Here is a 27,239-nt window from a genome sequence, read left to right on the forward strand (position 1 = left end):
CTCTCTCTCTCTCTCTCTCTCTCTCTCTCTCTCTCTCTTATGAAACAAAAATGAAGAGACCCCTCCCTCTCTAACCCTAATAGAGGGCCTTATAAAGGGGATGATATATCCCCCCCCCCTCTCTTGGACAGCCCCTTTAAGTATTTTAGGACTATTCTTTTTACACTTCTAAGGGGTGGTCTAACGGGAAGAGGTGAATGTATTCTTTACTTTTGAATACAGGGAATTGATATAGACACACGTCCCTTGTTTAAATCACTCCTCTTCTCTTTGCAAATAATATTAACTCACCTTAGATTTGATAATGACACATAATCATTTCGTCTCGGTTTGGTTCGGTTAATTTTCGAATTAAAACTCTAAAAGTGTGAGCCGAACCGATGGGATCGGTTCGGTAAAATTCTAAACCGTGACCGAACCAATGCCGAGAAAAACCAAACCAAACCGAAAGGCCCGATTCGATTCTGTTTATCGGTTTGGCTGGTTTTTTGTGCAGCCCTACACCGGGGTTACCACCCCTAGCTCTAATACCATTTGTTGGGATTTTGACTGGGTAGAACTCGCCCTTAAAAGCTAGCTGTTTCGGGTGACTTCTACCATGGTCCCAGCACTCTTAAAAGACGAGGTCATTGCTATGGTATATGCATGAGAATACTAAACCTGCTGAGCCAGCATGATAGAAAATTAAATTGATTTATTCTCTCTCAACATCCCAACTGAGCTAGAGGCTCCACTCCATCCCCAGTCTATTTATTCAGCTAGACTGTGATGTTTTTGTCAAGAAACAACACTCTTGCAATAAGAGGAATTAACTGACATATGGGCTCCACCATTTCTTCAGCTACACTCTGCTGTTGCAGTCATCAAACGCCATCCTTTGCATCTGTTAGCAAAGAGTCCATTCTTTTGATAAGTTATATTGGGTTGTCCCTGAAATATCTGATTCCCAATACAATGTAACACACTTCCCAATAAATTATCATGTGTGCGCATGATTACCCCACAAGGATCCCCAATTAAAATTAGTATCCCATCCCATGAATGTTGTGGATTTTAGTCAACCCTTCTCAACTTTCTTCCCATTCAATTATCTCTGTCTCTATTGCTCAGCTTCCATTAGAACAGAGAAATCATTCATGTCCCCATGTGGCCAGTCATACTCCCAACTTTTTCAGAGAGGCCATCACCATTCAATCAACCAATCCAACATATTTTCTTTGTTTTATTGAAGAAAAAAGGGTATCATGGTCAACTTTTCAGACTAAAAGAACTCTCCAGACCTTTTAAGAAATAGTTTCTCAGAATAATTCTACTTTAATGTCATCACTAAAGCAACCTTTTTTCAAGAGAAACATCACATGTTCTTAGAAATGGGCTTCTACTTTTCGAAAATAAAAGCATTAAAGAAGTTTATGTGGTCATTGAACTTGGGTCAAACATTCATTGATAAAAAAAAAATACAGGTCTATTCTAGAGCAAAAGCATCTGAATACTCCCAAAAAGAGCCTAAACAAATAACATGCTGTCCAAATGTATGCCCCTTTAGTTAAATAACTCATTTTAGCTAGTGTTTTTCACCTCATTAAATACTTTTGTTTCTACCTACGTGCACCCCAAATTTTTAAGTACCAATCAGAACCTCATCTTATAAAGAAATGACCTTTACATAGAGAATCGTCTCTCTGTTCCCCTGTTTCTCTGTTGATCTCCAGGGCAACACACATGCTACCTTCATGTTCCTTCGAGATCCACCGACGTTTTGATGTCGTGCTATTTCCAAACCCAATTCGCAATCTTTAGAATAGTAATTCACAAAGAAGCAAATGTACATTATCTGAATTCAAAACAGCTCTATAAATCATGTGGCATGTCTCAATTCAAAATTCCCAAATTAAATCACTAACTTAGCTGAGCTGACTTGGTCATAGTCTTACAAAGTCAATCAAAAACTCATTTGATTCACCTGAGTCAATTGTAAAATAATAGAAAATTCAAAATTATATTAATCTTGGATGCTTACAAAGAGAATCCATTGGTGCTTTTATAGAGCACTTACATAATAAACATAGAAATAAATTAAGATTACTATGGAAAGAGATAACACTAGAATATTCTAATCTAACCTAATCAAATCTACTTTCCTAATCTCTCTTGCTTGCCTCTTCTAATCCACTTGGCTAATTTATCTAGTTGCTTCATTTAGCCAGTTACCCAATCTACCTCCAAGATGATCCAACGGTGAGATCTTAACCCAATCCAACCGTTGGATCCCACATATTCTAACATGCCCCCTCAAACGTATATGGATTGAAAATCGATATACGTTTGACAATAATGAAAAAATTCCCAATACAATATAATTTCCCAAATTACAAATGTAATCAAAATCAACCGATTTGATACACACTTCCAAAAGTCTATAATGAAGATCCATTGATGAAGAGTGATGTTGCTGCCAATGATCATTGATGATGGTTGCCGAAGAAGATACCGCTTGTTGATGAGTCACGAAGAAGGCTTAAAAGCCAATAAATCATAGCCTCAATAAGACTAGATGATACTCAAGCCTCAATGGGTGAGTAAGAATGGGTTACTATGGACCAACGCCGGAATGGGCAAGAGATTGGTCACTGTGGACCAATGCCGGAATGGGCATAAAAATGGTCACTATGGACCAATGCCGGAATAGGCAACAAAGATAAAAAAAAAAAACAAAGAGATGGGCGGCAATGAATGACAAGCGCCAACAAACAGTGGAAGATTTTAATGACAAATTAGGCGACAACATGTAACTTTTAAAACATAGGACAATAGTAAGAAGGTTTATAAAAGATGGGATTTGCAAGATGGGAGTTGGGATTATGAAACTCAAGAGAAACTATTCCCATCCGCTATGACAGAGAGAACATGACCATTTCCTATGTGGAACCAAGAGAATCACCCTGTCTAAGATTAGAATGAAGGGGAACAAGGAAAAGAACACCGAGAGCACATGGCCGTTTGGTGAGAGATGGAGGTCCGGCGTGGGAGATTGTGGGAGACCCGGCGGACAACTAGATCGGCCGTCCGCCGGAAAACGGTGTAGCAAACTTCGCCGTCAAGGCACCTTAGGACCGAATTGCTCTCACCAAACGGCATGAAATAGTCACTCTACTCAATTGAGGGGCCTCAATTCCTTGAGGTTCTTGCCTGAGAGAGTCAATTTCCATGAGTATCGATACTTGCTGACCTATGATGTCTTGCCCATCGAGACCCATTCTCGCCCATCGAGGCATCTTTTTGCCTATCGAGGTATTGGTCCATTGTGACCCATTTCCAGAAGGTTTGGTATTCAAAACCGGCCTAAAGACTCGCTCGTTCCGGCTCGAGTCCAATTCAGTTCTTTGAGGCTCTGTGCGCCTCATCTTTCATGCGACACATTCTTCAATAACAGGCGGCAATTCATCTTTAGCAAAATCAACAACAGGTGGACATCAATTAGGCCGGTTTTGGGTTTGAGAGGGCATATTAGAGAATCAAATCAAATCGTAGATTGATTGTGGTGGATTTTAGATTGATTGGGCTGGATTTTAGATTGATTTGATTAGGTGGTAGATTAAGGAAGAATGCTAGATTAAGTAACAAGATTAGATTAGGATTATCTCCCCAAATCATGTCATATCTCTTTCTATGTTTATCTTCTTGAGTGTTTTCTATATAAACACTCATTGGGCTTGATTGTAATGCATCCAAGAATAATAGAAAATCTTCTCTTCAAAATTTAACATGGTATCATAGCAAAGGTCTCAAGTTCAAACCTCCCAAATAGCAAAAATTCACATGCGATGGTCAGCCCAAAGTGGGACCACATGTGCCACGTGTTTGCCAAGTGGGGCATACGTGCGGGGGAGTGTTAAAGTATAAAAGATAAATAACGCCTTTCTCCAACAGCTTAAGCTTTTGGAGAAGTTGGTAAGTTAACATCAATAGAAAACTCATTGCGTCAATCAGACTGTTTCTGAGTCGACTCGGTTTTAACTAAGGCGAGTTCTTGTCCGAATACAAGTTTCGAAATGTGTGTTACCAAGTCGAATCCTTATTTTTAATTTGCTTGAGGATACATTTTCCATTCTAGGCAAAGAGTACCAACTTGTTTTCTCCACATTCTTCATATAAAGATGAACAAAAAGTTAGTTCAAACCCACATGTTATTTTCTAAACATTTTCCATCTCTCCTTTTCATCTGTAAATATTTTTCTTTAACATATCTCTGTTAACTTGGTCATTACTAGACAAATTAAAAGCAAGAAGCTCTCCCCTTGTGACAAGTGTCACAATCCCAGAGCTTAGCCATGTCTTCTTGCTCTTGCCCACTTAAAATCAATTCCCTTTCTTGGACTATTTCACTAAGGCCTGCTTTACTGCACCCTATAAACTCTCCCGTCACCCTCCACGAAGAACTCCACTGAAACACTAACAATTTTCTGATTGTAATTGGATTCTCAGGTTGCCGAAAAACCGTATTCAATTAGAAAATGGACTCCAACCCGCCTTTCTTAGATCAATATGGAGCGTTGCTACATAATTCTAGCGAATTTCGAGAGAGTTTGCTCAATCACAAAGGTGATAGTACTGTTGGTGAATGCCAACTCCCATTGATTGATCTTATGAATCTGACAAGTGGCGACGAAAGGGAGAGGCGTGTTTGTGTTGGGGAGATTGCAAAGGCGGCGTCAGAATGGGGTTTCTTCCAAGTTTTGAATCATGGGATTAGCCATGAGCTTTTGGAGGATATGAGGAGAGAACAAGTGAAGGTGTTTGAGATGCCCTTTGAGAAGAAGCTTGGTTGTAGTCTGTTGAATGATTCTTATAGGTGGGGGGCTCCAACAGCTACTTCTCTCAAGGAATTCTCATGGTCAGAAGCTTTTCATATTCCTATCAGTAAGATTTCAGAGGAGGGTTGTTGTGATGGGGAGTTCAATTCTACCAGGTAATATTTCACTACCCATTAATGTCTTGCCATTCAAAAAAAGAAAAAGAAAAAAGCTACCCATTAATGTCTCAAGTTCTCATTTTCTTTTTAGAGATAGACTGATCTTCTGTAAAATTCCTACTGAAAAGGTCTGTATTGGAGGTTTATCACATAAGAACATCCCACACTGACCTTTTAACTGTAAGAAGTTCATGTTGGATCATTGCCAATTTGCCATGGAATAGAACTAGTACAGTGTAATATTTGTGTAACAGATTATCAACACCATTGGATTAGGAATAGATGATGATAAAAGTGTGGGGCCCAGATGTCTCAAACTTGCCTTCAGTTGTTATAAAAGTGGGACGCAAATGTCTCTCATCACAGATGAAATATGTGTGATATTGAAATACCCACGACGATAATTCACTGTAGTTGATTCTTCTTGCCAATTTGGTCCATGACGAGATATAGTGATTGGAAATTGGCTAAATCCCACCTTTTCCTTAGAGATATGGTGGGCCCAACATCCCATCAACGTCGTATGTGTAATTCAGACCAGATCATTCTCCTTCCTTCTATTTGTGGCCCCACTTGATCCCTCCGTTTATAATAGGCTAAAGCAGATGTCCCATCATTTATATCCTTTTTGTTGAGTGATCAGAACCATTCATTTGGAGGTATTTGTCTCCGGGCTGATATATCAAGATATTTAAAACCATGTTTAGTGGCACAGAATAAGACTATCTCTTCATTCAATAAAAATATCTTAGGAGAAATTTCAATGGCTGATAATTGAAGACCTTGACAGAGGTGACAGGAGCTCCAAGGCCCTGTTTGCTTTGGATTTTGAGAATTGATTTTGAGTCCAATACTGATTATTGGACCCAAATTTGTGTTTTTAACTTTCAGTTCAATAATCATTTTCAGACTCAGAATCAATTCTCATAATGCAAAAAAAAACTGGGTTGACATGATATCTCCACTCCCTTTTATTGCTGATGACACTATTCTCTTAATTCCCATTCTTCTAATCAAATGTTTCTGCTCCCAAAAGGGCTGCTCTCCATGGGATAGCAGGCATATTGTCCTTGGATAGACTTGCTATCCTTCATTCACATCCACTTCTCTCTTCTAGGAAAAAATATTACCTAAAAAAATCGGTGAACATGATAATTTCAAGAAAAAATTATCCAAGCATGATAGCCAATGTCAAGACCAACTTCTCCAAAAGATTCATAATTTCATACCAATAAAGTGTTTAATAAAGTGAGAGTGCCATTATCAAAAGAAGGTAGTGTGGCCAAAAAACCATTCCACATGAAAATCTTCCACACCCAATTTACCTTTCATTAACTTGATTCATAAAATAAAGTTTGATGTGATTGACTTATTACACCTCACTAACTTCTTGCTGTTATTACTGCTACTACTATAGAGAGGTAATGGAGAAATTCGCAGCAGCAATGTCGACGCTCGCTCGATCTCTTGCTGGCGTTCTGGTGGAGAATTTGAGTCAATCAAAGCAATTTTTTGAAGATAATTGCAATGAGAGAACATGCTTTCTTCGCTTGAATCGATATCCTTCATGTTCATTATCACCCGACATCTTCGGCTTAGTACCTCATACAGACAGTGACTTTCTTACCATCCTTTGTCAAGATCAAGTTGGTGGATTACAATTGATGAAGGATTCCAAATGGGTTGCCGTAAAACCGAACCCAGATGCTCTTATCGTCAACATCGGCGACCTTTTTCAGGTAAGACTATGGTTAAACCAAAATTAATATTGAAGAGTTGAGAAATGATATCTGCACCCCCTTGATCTATGTATTGACATTTTGTTTTACTAGTAAAAATGCGCGTGAGATGCACGTGTTGTCCATTTAAATTATAAACACATCATAGGTTGATCTAAACCGTCCATGTGATGGAACACAACATCAATAGGTTGTGCCCGTAAAATCATTTCCATAGGCTTATATATCCTAGCCCTCTGATCTATAGAGGTTTCCATGATTGTTGTTCCTCTTAAGGTGCCCAGAATTCGTCAATATTTTTACAGGTGTCCTACATTCGTAATATCAATATTTCTGTAATTTGACCCGCACATAGTGAATAAGGAAAAGTAGATTTTTCGTCATCGTTAGGGGTGCAACTTGGGTGTCAACCCGACCCAATTCGGGTTGGGTTGGGTTGGGCTGACCCGATTTGATATGGTACCAATTGTTGACCACCTCAACTCAAGCCGGGTTGTTTTAGATTTTGAGAACCAATAGTGAGTCACCAATAATCAGTTTTTAACTCACAATCGGTTCTCAAAATCCAAACCAAACAGGGACTAACAATTAACAAAGGAAAATATTATCCGCACTACTATATTTTGATGATCACACTCCTCACTCCATTCAAGTACGGTATGGGCCGCACCATAGGATTATCCAAACCATCCATTGTGGACGGTGGAGACTATTTGAATGATGAAAAAGAAAAACACACATATACAGAACTTCTTCAGATGGAACCCAAATTCGGGTTTCAGGTCGGGTCGGGTTGCTCGACAGCCGAACCCGACCCAACTCGATTTCCAATTGGAGTTGATTTTTCCCAATCTAACCCAACCCGATTTGCGAAAAAGCTTAACCCGACCCAACCCAAATTCGAGTTGAACCCGACCTGCGTGGGAACATCCAAGTAAGAACGACGGTTTGAAATTATATATAGTGCTGATGTCCTCACTACCATATTTTATAATGGCACTATTCACCGTATTTTGATGATCGCACTCCTCACTCTATTAAAATGTATGGTATGGCCCGTACCCTATGTGGGTACTTTTCGTATGTAGATTACGATTTTACCCTGAAATAATTTCTCATAGAGATAGATGTTAGATATCAGCAAAGGGGTCAATGGTAAAACAGTAATGCTAACGTGTAAATCCCAGACAAAAAGAAAAGAAATTTCTTTTGGATGGGCCACTTTCTACATAGGTTGTGCCCCAAAAATAATTTTCATAGGTTGAACCGAATCCTCTGATCTATAGAGGGTTATAGGTTGATCTAAACCGTCCATGTGATGGAACACAACATCAATCGGTTGTACCCATAAAACCATTTCCATAGGTTGATCCTAGCCCTCCAATCGATATAGGTTGATCGTAGCCCTCCAATCGATAGGGGTTTCCATAATTGTTGTTCCTCTTCTGGTGCCCGGAATCTATCAATATTTTGCAAGTGTCCTGCATGAGTAATATAAAGTAGTTCTTTCGTCATTGTCATATGTCTTTACCTCTTCTTGGTAGTTTTTTGCCGTAATTGTCATAGACAGTTACCCTATGTCGGTACTTTTACGTATGTAGATTACAATTTTACCCTCAAATAATTTCTCATAGAGACAGATGTTAGATATCAACAAAGGGGTTAATGGTAAAAGAGTAATGCTAACGTGCGGATCAAAAGGTGGGACACAAGCGGAAATAACGGCAAATGACACAAATGCCCTTACATGTGGGATACAATTGGAATTATGGCAGTGGGACACAAGCGGAAATAACGGCAAAGGGTGGAAGAACTTAACCCATCATTTTGCCTTTATATATAGTAGTCAGATTAGATTAGATTATTATTAATTATTATTATTACTAGCAAAAATGCACGTGCTATACATTTAAATTATCCATTTAAAATTGTACAGACCACATCATAGGTTGATCTAAACCGTCCATGTGATGGAACACAACATCAATACGTTGTGCCCGTAAAATCATTTCCATGGGCCAATCCTAGCCCTACAATCTATAGAGGTTTCCATGATTGTTGTTCCTCTTAAGGTGCCCAGAATTCGTCAATATTTTTACAGGTGTCCTGCATTCGTAATATCAACATTTCTATAATTTGGTGAATAAGGAAAAGTAGATTTTTCGTCATTGTTAGGGGTGCAACTTGGGTGTCAACCTGACCCAATTCGGGTTGGGTTGGGTTGGGCTGACCCAATTTGATATAGTAACAATTGTTGACCACCTCAACTCAAGGCGGGTTGTTTTGGATTTTGAGAACCAATAGTGAGTCACCAATAATCAGTTTTTAACTCACAATCAGTTCTCAGAATCCAAAGCAAACAGGGACTAACAATTCACAAATGGAAATATTATCCGCACTACTATATTTTGATGATCACACTCCTCACTTTATTCAAGTACGGTATGGTCCGCACCATAGGATTATCCAAACCGTCCATTGTGGACTGTGGAGACTATTGCAATGTTAAAAAAAAAAAAAACACACATATACAGAACTTCTTCAGATGGAACCCAAATTCGGGTTTTGGGTCGGGTCGGATTGCCCGACAGCCCAACCCGATTTCCAATTGGGGTTGATTTTTCCCAATCCAACCCAACCCAACCCGATTTGCGAAAAAGCTTAACTCGACCCAACCCAAATTCGGGTTGAACCCGTCCTGCGTGGGAACATCCAAGTAACAACGACGGCTTAAAATTATATATAGTGCTAGTGTCCTCACATCCAAGTAACATCTCATAGAGATAAATGTTAGATATCAGAAAAGGGGTTAATGGTAAAAGAGTAATGCTGACGTGTAAATTCCAGACAAAAAGAAAAGAAATTTCTTTTGGACGGGCCACTTCCTACATAGGTTGTGCCTCAAAAATAATTTTCATAGGTTGATCCGAACCCTCCGATCTATAGAGGGTTATAGGTTGATCTAAACCGTCCATGTGATAGAACACAACATCAATCGGTTGTGCCCGTAAAACCATTTCCATAGGTTGATCCTAGCCCTCCAATCGATATAGGTTGATCCTAGCCCTCCAATCAATAGGGGTTTTCATAATTGTTGTTCATCTTCAGGTGCTAGGAATCCGTCAATATTTTGCGAGTGTCCTGCATGAGTAATAAAAAGTAGTTCTTTCATCATTGTCATATGTCGTTACGTCTTCTTAGTAGTTTTTTGCCGTAATTGTCATAGACAGGTACCCGTGTCCGTACTTTTCGTATGTAGATTATGATTTTACCCTCAAATAATTTCTCATAGAGACAGATGTTAGATATCAGCAAAGGGGTTCATGGTAAAAGAGTAATGCTGACGTGTGGATCAAAAGGTGGGACACAAGCAAAAAATAACAGCAAATGACACAAATGCCCTTACATGTGGGATACAATTGGAATTATGGCAGTAGGACACAACCGGAAATAACCGCAAAGGGTGGAAGAACTTAACCCATCATTTTGCCTTTATATATAGTAGTTAGAAGATTAGATTATTATTATTATTATTATTATTAGATTACTTTTTTCTCAAGCTGAACTAATTTGGAATTTAATGATGTTGTAGGCATGGAGCAATAACATATATAGGAGTGTAGAGCACAAGGTGATGGTGAACCCAAAGGTGGAGAGATATTCCATAGCCTATTTCCTGTGCCCTTCATATGACTCCATGATAGGAAGTTGCAAGGAAACTTCCCTTTACAAGAATTTCACCTTTGGACAATTCAGGCAACAAGTCCAACAAGATGTGAAGATGTTTGGCATCAAAGTTGGCCTTCCAAGATTTCTTCTCTAATATAATATACTTACATCTATATTAAATATATAAACATAGTATATGCTATATACATCTATATTCTATGTATAGAAGTATATGTTCTCTTTAATCTTCACATCTACTCATATAAACAAAATAAAGGATGAGTAGAAATAAAGAAGAGAATTCCCAATTTTTTTTCTTATCTTTTTCTTGTTTATATTTAAGGTGTCAAGCAAGTTCCTGTGTCTAATAATTCAGTCACTTCTTCCAAATGTGATTTATATTTCTTTTTCTTGTGAAAATTGACAGCCCGAAGGTTTCCTATACATGTCTGTATGTGTGTGTATATTTTTCTCTATTGAATATGCTAAGCTTAATACAAGAGAGAAAATCAAGGGCTAGAAGCATTTACAATGAGAAAGAGCTCTTCAAAAACCACTCCAAAGAAGAGGAAATCGAAACCTAAGGGCTTCTTTGGTTGTCAACCAAATTGGTCGTGAAAATTTTATTTTAATGTAATCTTATTTGTAAATTGGACATTAAGCCCTCTTTGGAAGCCATTACTATATCATTTATAAAATTGTTATAAAAATCATTTGTAAATGATCACATTAAACTTCAAAAGCATTTGCACATAATCTCACATGCAAATAATTTTTGGAGGAATAGAAAGAGGCCCTGAGAGATTTCCACCCTTGGGCGTCTTTGAATACTTTTTTCCTTTTTATATGGTGCAAGGCCTTACAACAATAAGACCCTTGTACGGTGAATACCGAGGGTGGTACCCCTACAGTATTGTTGTAAGGCCTTACAGCATATAAAGGCAAAGAAATACGTTAGAGGGGGTGAATTTATCCTCAAGCAGTGAACCATTCTCACAGAAACCGTGTTAGGGAGGGAGGGTGGGGAGAGGGATATCATTTCTAATGTTCATCATTTCGAATCTCTTTTATCTTCTCCATTGTTAAGTGTGATTAGTCGAGAGTACTACCAGGATGGGTGACTATTGAGGAGTCTTTTTATGCCCCCAGCTCTTCTATTAATAAGGAAAAAAATTACAGCTCTTTCAAAGCATGTGGCATTTTATATTTTTTACCAGCTACCATTATGATTTTCTGGGGACAAACTCATCTTGGAAGTGATTTTGTTGTAAAAGCTGAGTTAATTCCTGATAAACAGTAATTCAACGTTGATATAAAATTCAAATGAGGTTCATTAATCGCTAACAAATCATCATTTAACATGCTATAATAGCATTACATGATGGGTAACAAAACTAGGTAAACTCTCAGAAGGCTAGGATTTCAAGGAACAATGTCTAAGATTATTTTCATATAAAAACCATGAATTTTCTAAGTATGGTGTGTAACGTGCTGAGGGAATCACAAGCAGACAATAGATAGAACAAGTGAAAATCAAAGCAAGAAAACGAATAACCAATCTTCATACCATGCAAATCACAGGAAAATGTTTACTGGTTGAATTTTGAGCCATGACAATAGATAGAACAAGTGAAAATCAAAGCAAGAAAACGAATAACCAATCTTCATACCATGCAAATCACAGGAAAATGTTTCCTCGTTGAATTTTGAGCCATGCAGGTAGAGACTAAAAACCTTGAGTTTTCAAATAAACTAAAGTAATGTCTACTTTTGCAATTTCAGATTAGACTTCTGTGTTCAAATTTTGAACTATGTTGATTTAATAGAATTCGCTCTGATGCTTTTACCCATCAGCCAGAACATGCTTTCGTTTTGCTCAGCTTTAAAAATATCTTCTTTCTTCTAAACTCTTCCTCCTGAAAAAAAAAATGAAGTATAACAGAATCCTTGGGTATAAATTAAACAAAATATTATATTTAATGGCTGTAATTGTTGAGCTTAGCATCTGATTTCATGATCAAAGTTGCAGATCTCTGGCTTCTATTAAGTATTAACTATTGATCGTGAATTCATCTTCATTTTTTATTTTTATTTTGAAAGATAAATGAATTCATCTTCATTGAACACACGGAATTTGTAATCCAGCACAAATGCAAGCAATAACCTGGGTACAAAAGCCCTGCAAGAACAAGAAAAGTTCGGCTTCCGGAATACAGAACTGAAGCAGCTAAGCTACCGTTGGGTTACAATGGGAGGCCCTCTTTGTGTTCAGTTGAGCTAGTCCTACACGAATGTATCCAGTTCTCCTTGAAACAAAGTGTGTCAAACTATGTGTACAGCCTTGGATTATGATAATTGGACTGCAATCTATTTTCGATCAGTTTTCATTCACTTACAACTATTCGTAGGAAGACTCAGGAGAGTAAGACTGAGGAGAGCTCTTCAGGACTGATCAAAGCATGAGAAGTATTCCTCCAAGCTTGTCGAGCTGAAGATGTTTGGTGAGGTGCGGCTTGATGATCCGGCCGGCGAGATATGGAGTTGGTATCTGATGAACCGCTGTATAAGAAAAGTTTGTGAGGATAAGAAAAGCAGGTGGAAGGGAAAATGAACCTGAAAAAAAAAAAAAAAAAAAAAAGCTTAAAAAGAGTCGAGTTAGAACCATACAGATAGCTGAGCGATTACTTCTGGATTTGTATCGACATGCCAGTCTGGCTCTAACTGCCGAACGAAAGATGATCGTCCGGTTTCAGTGCTACAAAAGAGTACCTGCAGAGAAAAGTGATAGGATTACGTGAATTGAAATCAAAAGAGATGTTGTCCAAATTCAATACCAGAATAGAATTAATAAAATTTCAAAGAATTGATCCAAGAAAATTCAAGAAATTGTACACAAGATTCACCCTCAATAAACCCTGAAATAGAGCAACTTTTCACATCAAAGATGCTAAACCCTGACAAAGTGCAACTGTCTTCAATACTATTTGCTGGGCAATCCCTCAGAGACAGCATCCCTTGCCTTTGATTAGTAGGGGCTTGAGTCGTAGAGGACCTTCGCGAGGAGCGTACTGCTAAGGCTTTTTGCTTTGTATTTACGACTTGGTGAAGACGGTGAAACCTCCTATGCCTATAGGAGGAAGCTTCTCTCAGAAAGACAATCTAGGGAGTGAGACCTCGACGGCTAAGTTCAGGTCGAGTTTTCGGTAATAATAAAGGAGCACTAGCCTTAAGAAGCTGTGCCCCCAATCCCCTAAAGAACTATTCCCCCTTAAGGTGATGCGAGTCCCACAATCCAAAAGAGAATCAAGTTGACGAAACATACGACCAGATCATGCTCGTCCTGGACCGATTGAATCTACTAATGCCAGATGCTTCCTCCTCCGCTAATCCCCTTCCAAAACCAACCTATACTGCTCAGTCGCCGGGTCATGAAAGAATCCGTCCATTCCTAAACAGCCTGCTGATGATTTGCTGACACTTTCTTCTTTGTTGATTAAGTGACAGATATCAAAAATACAGGTAAAATCCTCCAAAGAACCAACTAATTTTCAAAAATGAACCTTACCTTCAAGAGTTGAAAAACATTGCTGGGTAGTAACTCCTTACAGACAAAATAATGTGGGACCGGAAATCGATTTGGCTCATCTAACAAGCGAAAGCTTCAATAAACATTTCCACGTGTCAAGGCCCAATGACAATCTTGAAGAACCAGCCAACTAATCTTGAAAAAAGTATCTTCAAGAGTTTAGACATTGCTGGATAGTTAAAACCTTATGGACAAAATAATGGGGGACCTGGAATTCTACTTTAGTCATCCAACAAGTGAAAGCTTTCACGTGTCAAGCCCAGTAATCTGACGAAATAGGGCCTACACTTTTCCCAGAGAGGAACTAGATTCTTCAAGCCTGCTGAAAGATCATCGGTGGAAGGAGAGGAGAGAAGACAAAAAAACAAGAAGGTTTTGGAGTAATTGAAACGAAGAGAAAGGGATAGAGAAGAACAGTTTGGGTGGAAGTCGAAGAAAAATCAAGAGAGGAAAAGAATAGTAGGGCTTTTATCTGATAAGCAATTAGGGTATAGAAGAGAAACTTTTAGGTTTTTGAGAGGAATTCAACGGATACCCGTACGGCAGAGAGATGTAGTTGCAGCAGGAAGAGAGGAAGGTGGTTGTGAGGAGAACATGGATGAAACAAAAAGGGAAAAGGAAAAAACACAAAATTACCAAGTTCACTATGCCTCCTAAGTTTTAAAAACTAAACATTTACGGATGCTTCTGTCCAAAAACGTTGGACAAATGCTAATATCTCCAAAAAGAAGATAAGCTGAGTTTGTGCAATTATTGAAACATGGTAGTGCTAATATCAGTGGCCTACATAAGTGTATGTGTGTGTGTGTGTGTGTGTGTGTGTGAATACATGTGTGCATGTGCGTTTATGCAATATGAACTATGGATGTATGCTACATATATATACCTTGAATAGATCATACAGCATAGCATTGAAAACAAAAAAGAAAGTAAACACCGACCAACCACGTAAATACTGAGCCACAAATTTCCGCAGGAGTTCAAATGAAATCGACAATGACATACAGAAGCTAAAATGACTGAAATTAATAAGGCACAGTGAAAAGCTATTAGGCTAATATTGAAAAAACTAATATGTTTTTTGGAAGCAAAGACAAAATTAGAATCTAAAAGGTTGAACCATTTATTCAGATCAAAGATGGATGGAGTTTAAAGTTCAAATTCTGGTATACCCTGTCCTTTGTCAAGCCAAAAGCTTCAGATAAAAGTTTCAACCATTTATTCAGATGGTTCAAAATTAGAATCTCAAAGCTTGAACCATTTATTCAGATCAAAGATGGATGGAGTTTAAAGTTCAAATTCCAGTATACCTTGTCCTTTATCAAGCCACCAGTTTTAAAAAGTCCTGCATTCTCCATAGCTGAGAGAGCTCTTTCCTGTGAAAATCAGTTATATTCGTAATTACCATACCGTTATCATAAACAAATCTTTACAAATTTCTGTCCAATTATAGAACCCACCAAAACTTAATAATGCAAACACCAACTAATTTAGCTTAATCAGTTGCAGCAAAAAATGGTTGGGTAAATTCAGAATTTTTTTTTTAATGGTTTTCAAAGTAAAAAGAAAAAAGAAAGGAATGAGATTAAAAGAGAAATGGAAAAAAGAGTAAACAAATTCATCTCCAAAGCCGCACCATCCGAAATGTGCTAGAAAGTTTTTCCTTTTCTCCGGCCAGCTAATGAAGTAGAAAGTCATTATTAAGAGGAAATATATTCACATAATTACAAGTTAATTAACAAATCAACAATTGAAAATACTCGCCAAATGGAGAAACTCCAATTTTATTAGGCACCGGATCTATTTCATCTATAATAAAACTTGAATGGCATTGATTAAAAAAAAAGAAATTTGGAAGTAGAGAAAGATACCTTTCATCCAAAGAAATGTAAGACCATTCTTCTAGATGTTTTATTGCATATAAACAAGCAGTGTAAACCAACACTCGAAAAAGAAATTTATATGTAAGGCATGTTAGCACCTCCTCACTCCTAGGGTAAAGAATAATTTTAGAAAACATAATACTATAATAGAAGTATAAAACTAAAAAGAAGTGATTTCAGATCAATATTTCAATGCAAGAAAGACATCCGAACTCAAGCATTTTGATCTTTGAGAGATTAAACTTATCAGACTTGATCAAGATTTTAATCTTTGCCAGTCTACTCTCACCTCTTAAGCCCTATTTTTTCTATTACTTTTTTATTTTCCTTAATTCTCTGTTCTTTGCAATTAAAATATATTTTTAATGACATCACAGTTCAACCCAGTTTAAAGCACAGTTGAACCTGTTTGGACCAAGCCGAGAACTTTTCTTATTCAATCCACTGGTTAAAAACTCCAAAACACATCACTGACTCGCTCAAGTCGACTTGTTTGGCCCTACCAAGTCAACCAAAAACTCCTCTGACTCACCCACCAAGCCAAAAATAAAATCTTGACACATTAACCATTGACTTGCCCCAGTCCAGTCGTCCTTACCTTGGGGGAGTGCCTGCCCAAGTACAAGTTTTTAAACATAGGTTCAAATACCATTTTGATCTTCGAAATATTGGTCCGAACAAAAACATTTCTCGCATTCAGAGCAATGGACGTTTAATCAAGAACAGATTCTTACAAATAGTCAGTCAAGCCATAGCTAAGGGTTTCTTGTTTTTTTTTTCCTGAAAAACTGTTAAGGGTTTCTTGATATCCTGCATTCCCATATAAAGATTTGACAATCAGAAAGTAGGAAGACATCAGAAAAAAGACAAATACAACGCACCCCACTTTCATCATCAAGAATTCTTTCCATGAAATAGAGATCACATGATTTAGTAATTTCTTGAAGCACTGCCCCCACAGAGAGCTTCACAGTTGCATGCATCTGCAAGATAGCGATATTAGGATTACCCAACTATAATCTCACTTAACTTCCAAAATTGAGCTAAAGATATTTATAAACCTGAAGCTCTTCAGGATTACTCTCCTCAAAAATCACACCAAGCAGCTGGCAAGTCATCTGCATGGAAAGAAAAGCCAAAAACATGATTAGAACTTGAAATTGCCTTATACATAAAGCAAGAGCTAAACAGACTTTCTACATACAAAATTCATATAAATAAGAATTATGATATCAGTAAGAATTTCTTCTCTAGTTTTTCTACAGCTTCCTCAATGTCTTGTCCTATGTATCATTTTCATCTCCCTCTAGAAACAACAAGCACACTTATATAGGTCCCAGGCTAGGATCAACAATGCAAACAATATTGGATCAGCACCCCATTATTATAGTCAAAACTGGACATTCCAACATCATATATTGACATTAAATGCCTTTGCTTCACGAGTGTTGCTCCCAATATGGTTCTAAACATAATGTCAAACCTACACGAAATGGCTGACATGTTTCCATTTTCATCCGCACTGAAACGAAATCCTTCGGTTGACATGTATAGATTTTGGTAACATTTCTATCATGTCGACCAAAACCCTACCACTTTAGTATGCAAATTACAAGAACTTCGGTCGACATGTCAAAACTTCGAACAAAGTACATAGAGAAGCTAGGGTGTTCACATTTTTACAAGATAAGCTTTTTTTCTTGTTTCTTCAATTAAAAGAGCGAAAGCATCAACTGATTGTTGATTTGAAGCATTTGCATATGGATCGGTGCATGAATTTGCATTTTTTTTAGGGATATATGGTTTGGAAATTGGGAAAAATATATTTTAAAATAAAAAACTAATCAAATAGTTGTTAGCCACTAATTTTATTATACGTGAGTTATTCTTGTCCAGTCAACCAATTGGCAGTCAGCTTTTTTTATTATTTTGAAAATTAATTATTTTATTTGTTGTTGCTAGAAAATCTTTTGAAAAATAGGGAAAAACTATGTTTCTAAAAAAACCTTATTATGTATGCATTTTTTCATTGAATGGTAGATGCACTACCTAGGAAAACGAAATACAAAGCAGGAAGGCCAAGAAGGTCCCTCCCTCCCTCCATCCCGCAGGAGGAGGGTCCCACCTAGGGTTGGATCGCAACTGCCTACAGCAGCTCAACAAGATCTCATCCCAGGACCAGTACAGGGTAGACAACATATAGTCTCAGAATAGAGGGAGGCATGTTGCCCATTGCAGAGAGGAATTCCTTTGAAGGTAGTTTTCTGGCTAGGACTTCTACAACTCCTCCATCTTCTCACAAGAACCGATCTGCTCTTTCTCAAGTCTTTCTCTACATATCTTTAATAGTTCCCACCAATCCGAAGGACAATTCTTCAACTTGATAGTCATGATCTTTAACATGCAATAATCTGGCACCTCCTTATAATCAAGCACTCGCTAAACCCTGTTGAGCCAATCAATAAACTCGTTGGGTTGAATCTTCCCTTCAAACCTCGGTATATTCGCCCGCATATCAATCACGGTTTTAAATTTCAACCGAATATTTAGGTTTCAACCAAGACCGAAACGAAATACGCAATGAATCATTTTTTACAGGATTTAGTCAGAATTCCATAATTTTGTGGGTTGAAATTTCATTTTCACACTTAATTATAAGATTTTCCACCGAAATTTTAAAGATGTCCACCGAAATTTAAAGATTTCTACCGGGATTACCGAAATTAATAGCAAAATTTTTAGCAAAATTTTACATGATTTTGGCCAAAATTCCCACCGATACCGAAATATTTCGATTTCGGTAGTGACCGAAACCGACACCGAAGCCGAAATTTAAAACCTTGATATCAATATCATGGTAGGGCTCATTAGGACCCATCTGATCTTGAACTCTCCTTTCACCAGGCTTACCTCGTGGAGCACAATGATAAAAAGGATTCACCAGGACTCTCCTTCCAACATCCTCTGAGACGAGACTATCGTCATCGCGACTTAGAATTTCGAAACATGTTAAACATTCCATAAGTTGTTGGACTTGCCTCCTTAATTCTTCGACTTCATTGGCTTGGTGATCTTGATGGGGAGCCTCCATACGAACACCTCAACCACGTCTACGATTGTTAATCATTGTAGTCGCCCCTTCACGACCAACACTAAGGATTAACTGTGTGCCCTGATACCAATTTAGGGCAGTGGAAGATAGAAGAAAACGGAAGCCAAAATCCAATAACCAACTTCAATCTATGGTTTTTAGTCAAATCATAACAAAGAATAGAGATGAAGGCTCACGGCCACTTTTTGTATAAAATTGTCAAATCCAATAACTCCTCTCCTCTCCATACATTCTTTAATAAATACAAAAGAACCCAGAAATATCCTGACTATCCCACTTACAATCTCTAAAAATTAGAAACCAACGAATATTAAGTTGCTTTCCTTTACCTACTCACAAAATTAAAACTCTTCAAATATCCTAAAATTTCTAAACTAATTAGTTGTAGCCAAGGTTTTAAATTTCGATTTCGGTCCCGATTTCGGACCCCACCAAAATCCGAAATTTCGGCAAAATCCAAAATTTCGGGCTGAAATTTGGTAAAAATTAAAAAAGATTATTTAATTCATTTCGAAATATATTTCTTTTTTAAATATATTTTCTCGAAATTTCGGACCGAAATTCCGAAATTTAATAAAGTCCGAAATTTCGGATTTTGGCTGAAATTTAAAACCATGGTTGTAGCTAAAGATGGAATGACCATTAGGGAACAAAATTCCAAAGTTGACTGGGCATCTTAATCGTTCTCTTTAGCTTGATTTTCAGCTCAACTGTTTATTGGAAGAAGAGAAGGCAAGTTTTTATGTAGGTGGGTTGGTGAGAGGCGACTGTGCGTGCTGTAACTGTGTCGGTGAGAGGCAACGTAAGTGCTTTAATTGCGATTATATCCACTATAGACATTGATGCAGAGAGTGTGTCTTGGAGGGAAGGCATTTTCTCAAGGGCGAAGAGCTGTAGAACATAGAGGCTTCTAAAGGTGGTGGAAGGAAGAACTATGGGGAGGAGACCATGAATTGTTATAGAGGGGACCAAAAAAAAAATTGGAGGTAAGAGGATCAGAAATTGAAGAGGGCACTTTGTCCTAGCGGCTCGAGACGGGAATGAGGGGAGCCTATTAAATGTATAGATCCTATAAGGAATCCTCTGAGATTCGTGGACCGCTCAAACAAAAGGCATGGAGAGAACATCGGAGGACATTAAACGCCAGGGTGGATGATGCTTCGGCACCTTAGAGGAATGGGAGTTTATTGAAATGTATAATCGACCATACGTCTATTGGTATATCAATAACGGTGATTGAAAACCAAATCAATAAGATCAGAAATCTGATAGTCCCTGCTCACTCCAAGAGATTGGGTTTGTCTTTGTTGTGTGTTTGAGTGTTTGTGTGTCTGCATGTAGCTAAAGGAGTGAAAGAGGATAAAGAAATGGAAAGTTACCTCAGTTTTCACTAGCTCTCATAGGAAGAATGGAGATTCGGGTCACCACTTGATGAGGCTAGACCTTATTGTTGGGCGAGGAAGTTGTCACCTAAGCAAGATCATGGCTCCTCTTTTAGGGACTGTCAACACTGTGATATCATGCTCTTCCTTCCACCACAGTTTTTTCAAATATGCTCTCTTCACACACTTTTTTTTTTTTGAATGATTATGCTCTCTTCACACTTAATTTTATTAGATGAGTTAAGGAGAGATTGAGGTCCCTTGGTCTATACAGGCAAAACTTCAGAATCATCGAAACATTGGAGTTTGCAGCCCCTTTAAGGACAATGTCATCAAATAACAATTGGCTAATTTTGGATGGACTTTGATGGCTTCTAATATTCTCCATCCTTTTATTTATTTTATTTATTTTTATCTCATAAATTTTTGTAATCCCTAAATATCCTTCTATAGCCTACAGTCGATGAAGGAAACTATAATGTTGATATGGCCTAAAGGGGTGTATTCTCAAGTCTCAACAAATAATTAAGAGTGACACAAAGTACAATTCGTGCTTCTTAGCAGAAAGAGCTAAAGGCTAGAAGGAAATGTCCTAACTCTAAAGGCATAGTAGCAGAACGATCACACCAAGAAAAAGTTCAACAAAATTAATAAACCTAATTTATATTTTTGAATCAAGCAAATAAAAATCTTGGGAAGGAACATTTTCATGAAAATGTCGAAGACAATGAAAAAATTAATTTTCATAGAAAAAGAAGAAATCTTGGAAAACCCATATTCTAAAAAAAAATGTGTGCATGCACGTGCATACCTTTCGGCCTCCATTAAGTTTCTTCCTCACTATTTGTCCAAGAACCAGCTATAAATAAGAGAACAAAGTTAGGCATAAGCGCAATCCATGCTAAGTAGCAGCGACACAAGCAAATAGAATAACAAGAATTTCACCTTTGTTGGAGGGAGAAATTCATCAATTGGTGGCTCTGCGCCAGAATTGGAGGCTGCTTCATTTGGTTGAGTACCATCACCATCTGTTGATGCATCACCATCTGTTGATGCAGAACCTATTCGTTTCCGTTGATTTCTTTGTGGTTTGTTGGAAGATCTCAAGAATTTCCAGGTAAAAGCTACAGCAATGGCAAATCCAGCCAGCGCTCCAAGGGAACCAGCATTCTGAAAGTGGCACCATTTTAGAAGTGCACAAGTAGGTTGGCAGAAAAAAAAATACATGCAGGGTATTTGCATGGAAGTAGGTTTCATAATGACTATGGTCATATACTACAGAAGCTTTCTCTGGATGCAATTTCAAAATCTTGAAAATTTCAAAATCCATGCAAATGAGATAAAGAATATATAAATACAATCTTTTTCACTTTTGTTCATGAATTCTTGTAGACATTGCTTTTGATTTCTAACACGTGACCAGATATACAAACCAATGTCATCACATATGGATGTATATAAGTTTCGGATAATACAACATTTGAGCTATCTTTTGATACTACAATACTCAACTCAACAAAGCCTTTGTCCCAAACTAGTTGGGGTCGGCTAAACGAATCCTTTAGAAAAAATTCATGAAGGTAAAAGGAATCTACCCAGCTCTAATCTTGTTTCTAGTTAGGTTCTTCTACGTGGATCATTTTCTTCCATTCTATCCTATGCAAGGTCATGTTCTCTGTTATGTTCCTAGCTATCAAGTTTTTCCTCAATGTTTCTACCCAAGTTGTTTTAGGTCTGCCCCTCCTCTTTTCACTCCATCAATTTGGCACGAGTCACGTCTTCTCACCGGAGCATCCAAAGGCCTACGTTGGATATATCCAAACCATCTTAAGCGGTGCTCTCTCATCTTCTCCTCAATTGGAGTCACCCCCACCTTTTTACGAATGTCTTCATTTTTAATTCTATCTAGCCTTGTGTGGTCGCACATCCATCTAAGCATTCGCATCTCCACTACACTCATCTTATGCACATGTTGCTTCTTGGTGGCCAAACAGTCTGAGCTGTACAGCATAGCTGGCCTCACAGCTGTTCTATAAAACTTTCCCTTCAACTTGGTAGGGATTTTACAATCGCACAGAACTCCTGAGGCAAGCTTCCACTTCAACCAACCTGCTCTTATTCTATGGTTAACATCCTCTTTTGATACTACAATATTCCAGCAATTTTGATACTTCAATGGATCTTGTTCATCACCTAGCTGAAAGATCTCCGCATGATTTCCATCTATTAATAAACTGTTTACATGCTGCTGTTCACCGGGGCAAAGCATTTTTATAAGGAGAATCCATGTCCTTTGGAGATCAATAAATACAAGAGAACTATCATAAAAACTTCAACACTACATGCTTAGATCAATTTCCATGGGAAATCACAACGTGTTCCAACAGAAAAGTATGGATGATAATTCCATAAGAGAGAAAAGAAAATGCATAATGGAATGTGATTTAGTGACACTGAATACAACAGAAAAAAATGCATCGTGGGCCAGTAGCCTACAGCAAACAGTCAAACTGAACCCTTTAATTCTTCACTTAAAGTATTGATCCAATCTGCCCAAATAGGATTCAAAGCTACAATCAGTAGATTAACATATAACTCCTCTACCACAGAGCTACTGAGGAACAGCAAATGGTTATTCCTCATAATGTTCAACATTTCAACCACACTCTCAACCAATGACCAATCCACTTCCATATACCATATCCATGGTTTTAAATTTCGACCGAGACTGACACCGAAATCACTAATACCCGAAATGGTATTTTATTTCGTCGGAAATTTCGGAATTTTGGTCGCAATTTTATTTTCCCCTGAAATTTCACGCAAAAATGTGTTTTTTTTAATTAATTTAATATTTTACCGAAATTTCGGTATCAAATAAAATAGTTTTTTTATTGTTTCGCCGGATTTTGGCCTAACTTTCGATTTTGGTGGGGTCGAAACCGGACCGAAACCGAAATTTAAAACTATGACCATATCATAGTGCTTTCAACCAACAATCCAGTTACATGTCATATCATAGGAACCTTGTATCTGTTGTATTCAAAACAAAACAATTGGAGAAACGAAACTAAAAATTACAAACACTGAAGTTTGGAAATTAAGGCCCTGTTCGTTTCAGATTGTGACAACCGATTGTGAGCCCGCCATCTGATTATTAGCCCAAAATTAAACGTAATTTTGAGCAAATAATCGGTTGGGGGCTCACAATCGGCTGTCACAATCTGAAACGAACAGGGCCTAAAGAGTCAAAATCTCAACAATTGATTACTGAGGGAGCGTTTGAATGCACCCCAAGAATCCTCGGCCAGCAGGTGTTCCAAACCATTCAAATTGTAGGGTTTAAATGGATGAATAAGTTAAAAACAATGGTAAAAAACAATGGTAAAGTTAGGATAAAAAAAACAAGGGATTTGCTAGCGTCCATCGCAGAAGGCATTTCGCGGGCGGGCTGTTGCATGTGAGAGCAGCCACCTCAAGAATGAAGACAAAACCTGCTAAAAAGTGAGCCAATGTGGCTGCTATCACATGCAACAGCCCACCCACGAAATGCCTTGTGCGATGGATGCTAGCAGATTGCAAAAAACAATGGTAAAAAAACACTTCTACAATTTGGAGGGTAAGAATTTTCCAATTGAGGAGATCTTTGGTTTATGGCTCATCCCTTCTACAGCATAATATACAAATTTTCGATCACCAGATTGCTGGACTGAACTTGTACTTTTTCTTCCAGTACTTTTCCTCGGAAAAAATGTCCGCAGGCGCCATATAATTCCTCTTATATTTCTTTCCAAACAATCAATAAATTGCTTGGTCATACTCATCAAATATTTTTGTTTTTCTTCACTAATAATTTTTTCGCCTTGAGATTTCTTCACTTATACTAAACCCTAGCTCAAAAGCATTGATTCATCCTACAAACTAATTTCTTCCATGCGATTCCTAGGGTTTAAAAAAAAAAAGAATATTCCAAATGCTAATAACGCTCTAAGCATGATTAATCTGAAAGCATGATTAATTCAAAAAACGATGTTACTAAATCAGACTGAAAATCACAAAACAAAGAATTCAGGAAAGATTGATAAAAAAAACGATTGATTTGAAAAATGAAGTTACAAAATCAAACAGAAAATCACAAAACAAGGAATTCAGGAAAGATTGATAAATGAGAGATGAAATATATACCTTGTGGTTGACAAAAATCATCACAACCTCTGAAATCTTGCGATTGAATTGCTTTCCGAATCTCCTCAACAGATTAAAAACCTGCTCCGCAACAGAATCGGCCATCACTAAGAAAAGATGGTTAAAAGAATAAAAGATAAGATGAAACCTCTTGATTCAATCCATTTCAACGATGTTTTGACAGATTGAAACCCCTAATATGGAGAACATGTTTCGAGAGAGAGAAATCCAATGTCCGAGTCGAAGAAATTGAGAACGTTTGTGAAAGGAGAAGAGATGATGAAAACTATACGAAGTGATCCGTTGTTGAGGTTTGGGGAAACCCTAGTTGCCGAGAAAATCACTGGGTAACAATATATTCGCACCCCTTGTAGAATGATTCGCTCCCGTCTTTACACCTTAAAAAGCGCTAAAGTCTGCCACACATGACACACCCTGTCACCCTTTACAGTGGTGCGAATTATCCTAGAAGCGGTGCGAATTTATCGTCGCCCAATCAAATTATAATGAAGGAAAATTGCCGTAAGATGTTGATATAGGCACTACCATATTTTGACAATTGCACGAAATCATCTCGTCTTTTCTTATTTAAACAGCTTTAAAAGGCTATACAGTATACAGTTCCCAAAAAGATGTAGAAGCCAATCTATACTATCTATATAAAGCTGGATGTGGTACACTGAGGGTGTTCACGTGGCACCCCCTCTGCAAACCGCATTCAGCCTTGTTTTTTTTTTGACGTAACAGCCGTAATTCCAAACGCCACTTCTCCAATTTTTCCTCGCTCCTTAAAAACACGTCCTTGAACTCCTAAAAAATAGTCACAAGAAAATTGTAGAAATATTCACACCCCTTCATCTCTCTCTCTCTCTTCCAAAAAAAAAAAAAAAAACCCTAAAAAATCTGTGGAACTATCCATACCCCTTCGTCTCTCTCTCTCTCTCTCTCTCTCTCTCTCTCTCTCTCTCTCTCTCTCTCTCTCTCTCTCTCTCTCTCTCCTACATACAAGTTTCCAAATCGATCTCCTAAATATCCGGCAAAAAATATGAGAATCTCAGCACAACTTCTCAACGTTTGTTCCTTTTTCAATAATCTCTTAGTAAGCAATCGCATCCCATCCATCCATATCTTTCAATTACCCAACCCTCCCCTCCGTGAGTTGTGTCTTTTCGTTAATGCCTTCTCACCTCCACCTAATAAATATAGTTGGACGGTGAATTTTTGTTTTTTCATCTTCAATATTCCAAATCTGCAATCCTTCCGCACCAACTTCCTGCCACCCATCTTTTCCATATCTTCTGCATACAGCAGTCATATGCTCAAGCTACTCCATTAACACCCACAAGGTATTCTTTTATTTTGCATTTTTTATTTGGATTTTATCAATCTGAGTTTTAGATATTTATTGTATAGATATTTACAATGCATCTATTCAACCAAGTTTCTAATAAACGTTTTATTCGGTTTCCCGATTTCAAACGTCACCACCATCTTTTCTCGATTTCAACCGTCACCACGATGTTTCTAATAATCATTTCAAACATCTCTTTATTTTATAGATAGATATATATCCAAAACGTATCACAAATAATCCTAAAATCTCTCTTTCACTCATTAGCGTTTCTACTTTGGGAATAGAATATGTTATTTAATTACTGTTGTTGTTTTGTAATTGTTTAGTTAATGAAGTTTTATAAATCTCTCCCCTATGGTGGTTCTCATTTTCTTTAGTGAAGTTTTAATGCACTCGAAAAAGATAAAAAATTTCATGCCGCCTCGTGCATCGCACTGTAACTAGTATATATGTAAAACGGAATCCCGGACGACGTGAGTGCAACATGTGGCAACCTTTCTATACCCCTTTTTTCTATCTTACTCAATTTCAATACAGTCGTATGATACGGTGATACCGGTATTCTCTCTCTATACCTCTGATAGACCATTCCAACAAGGACTCTAAGCAGATACACATAATGATGTAGCCTAGGAGTGTGCCGCATGGCACTCCCTTCGTAAATCAGAGAATTGAAAACCAAACGATTTTGTTTCTTTTAGGGCTGTTATTAATAGCTAATAAATCTAGAAATAAATCATAGAATGGAAAACCAAACGATTTTAGAGAAGTATAATGGGTATAGAAATAGAAAAACTGACGAATCTTATTTCCAAATTTTCCTGGATTTGATATTCCTGAATTTCCTTTAAATCAGTGTTTCGCCATTTTTTTTAACATTAGTTACACATTCCATATTGAATTCCCAATTCTTTTCCTAATTAAAGCCGGCAACACCTGTAATCTGGCGTTTCGTATTCACTCTTTCCTATGATATGGATTTAGTTTCTTTGTTTTTTATGTTTTGTGTTACAATTTCCTAATGATTTCTGGTCCAATCTCTTAATGCTTTCTGGTACGTCTTTGGATTTCAAGTTAGATAATTCTCTCTTTTCTTTCTTTTATTTTTAATTACTAATTTGTTGGTACATTTAGCTTTTCTTTCTTTCATTTTTATGGGGGTTGTCAACATTTATTTTCATGGATTCTTTAAGAATGCATCTTTAATTTTAAAACAGCTTTAATACATATTTTTTTCTCACGGGTCTGCAACTAGTTAGAAATGAAAACACAAGCTCAGTTTGTGTAATTATTAAAACATCGTGGTGACTTGCCGTAATAGGAGGTGGTCCACTCAATGGGTTTATAAGAAGGGGGA

The 27,239-nt window shown here is 37.5% G+C and overlaps 2 protein-coding genes across 3 annotated transcripts; one reads left to right on the plus strand and one right to left on the minus strand.

Annotated features, from left to right (window-relative positions):
* Positions 1–4,400: 4,400 nt before the first annotated feature.
* LOC143886323 (gibberellin 2-beta-dioxygenase 6-like) lies at positions 4,401–10,803 on the plus strand. The gene is made up of 3 exons (XM_077390270.1): positions 4,401–4,969; positions 6,390–6,711; positions 10,304–10,803. The coding sequence occupies exons 1-3, from the start codon at positions 4,515–4,517 to the stop codon at positions 10,532–10,534; spliced, it is 1,008 nt and encodes a 335-aa protein (XP_077246385.1). The 5' UTR covers positions 4,401–4,514; the 3' UTR covers positions 10,535–10,803.
* A 1,710-nt stretch (positions 10,804–12,513) lies between these two features.
* On the minus strand, positions 12,514–24,911 carry LOC143886805 (peroxisome biogenesis protein 22-like). 2 transcript variants are annotated; one of them, XM_077390932.1, is made up of 9 exons: positions 24,677–24,911; positions 24,529–24,609; positions 21,289–21,513; positions 21,155–21,202; positions 16,911–16,967; positions 16,731–16,832; positions 15,277–15,342; positions 13,048–13,149; positions 12,514–12,939 (listed from the first exon to the last, which is right to left on the minus strand). In XM_077390932.1, the coding sequence occupies exons 2-9, from the start codon at positions 24,547–24,549 to the stop codon at positions 12,823–12,825; spliced, it is 738 nt and encodes a 245-aa protein (XP_077247047.1). In that variant the 5' UTR covers positions 24,550–24,609; positions 24,677–24,911; the 3' UTR covers positions 12,514–12,822. The 2 variants fall into 2 exon arrangements, with proteins under 2 accessions (XP_077247047.1, XP_077247046.1); XM_077390931.1 differs by having other exon boundaries at positions 24,529–24,911.
* Positions 24,912–27,239: the final 2,328 nt, after the last annotated feature.

The sequence above is a fragment of the Tasmannia lanceolata genome, unplaced genomic scaffold, assembly GCF_043159265.1.
Source record: "Tasmannia lanceolata isolate RefF3 unplaced genomic scaffold, GAP_Taslan_0.1 ptg000011l, whole genome shotgun sequence".
NCBI classification, from domain to species: domain Eukaryota; kingdom Viridiplantae; phylum Streptophyta; class Magnoliopsida; order Canellales; family Winteraceae; genus Tasmannia; species Tasmannia lanceolata.

Excerpts from the sequence above, each read along its gene's own strand:
- LOC143886323 (XM_077390270.1), top strand. The coding sequence starts at position 4,515 with ATGGACTCCAACCCGCCTTTCTTAGATCAATATGGAGCGTTGCTACAT. Across the intron at positions 4,970-6,389 it reads GGGGAGTTCAATTCTACCAG|AGAGGTAATGGAGAAATTCG; the intron begins GTAATATTTCAC and ends CTACTACTATAG. Across the intron at positions 6,712-10,303 it reads ACATCGGCGACCTTTTTCAG|GCATGGAGCAATAACATATA; the intron begins GTAAGACTATGG and ends ATGATGTTGTAG.
- LOC143886805 (XM_077390931.1), bottom strand. The coding sequence starts at position 24,633 with ATGGCCGATTCTGTTGCGGAGCAGGTTTTTAATCTGTTGAGGAGATTC. Across the intron at positions 21,514-24,528 it reads TGATTTTTGTCAACCACAAG|AATGCTGGTTCCCTTGGAGC; the intron begins GTATATATTTCA and ends TGCCACTTTCAG. Across the intron at positions 12,940-13,047 it reads AAGTAATCGCTCAGCTATCT|CGGTTCATCAGATACCAACT; the intron begins GTATGGTTCTAA and ends TTTCTTATACAG.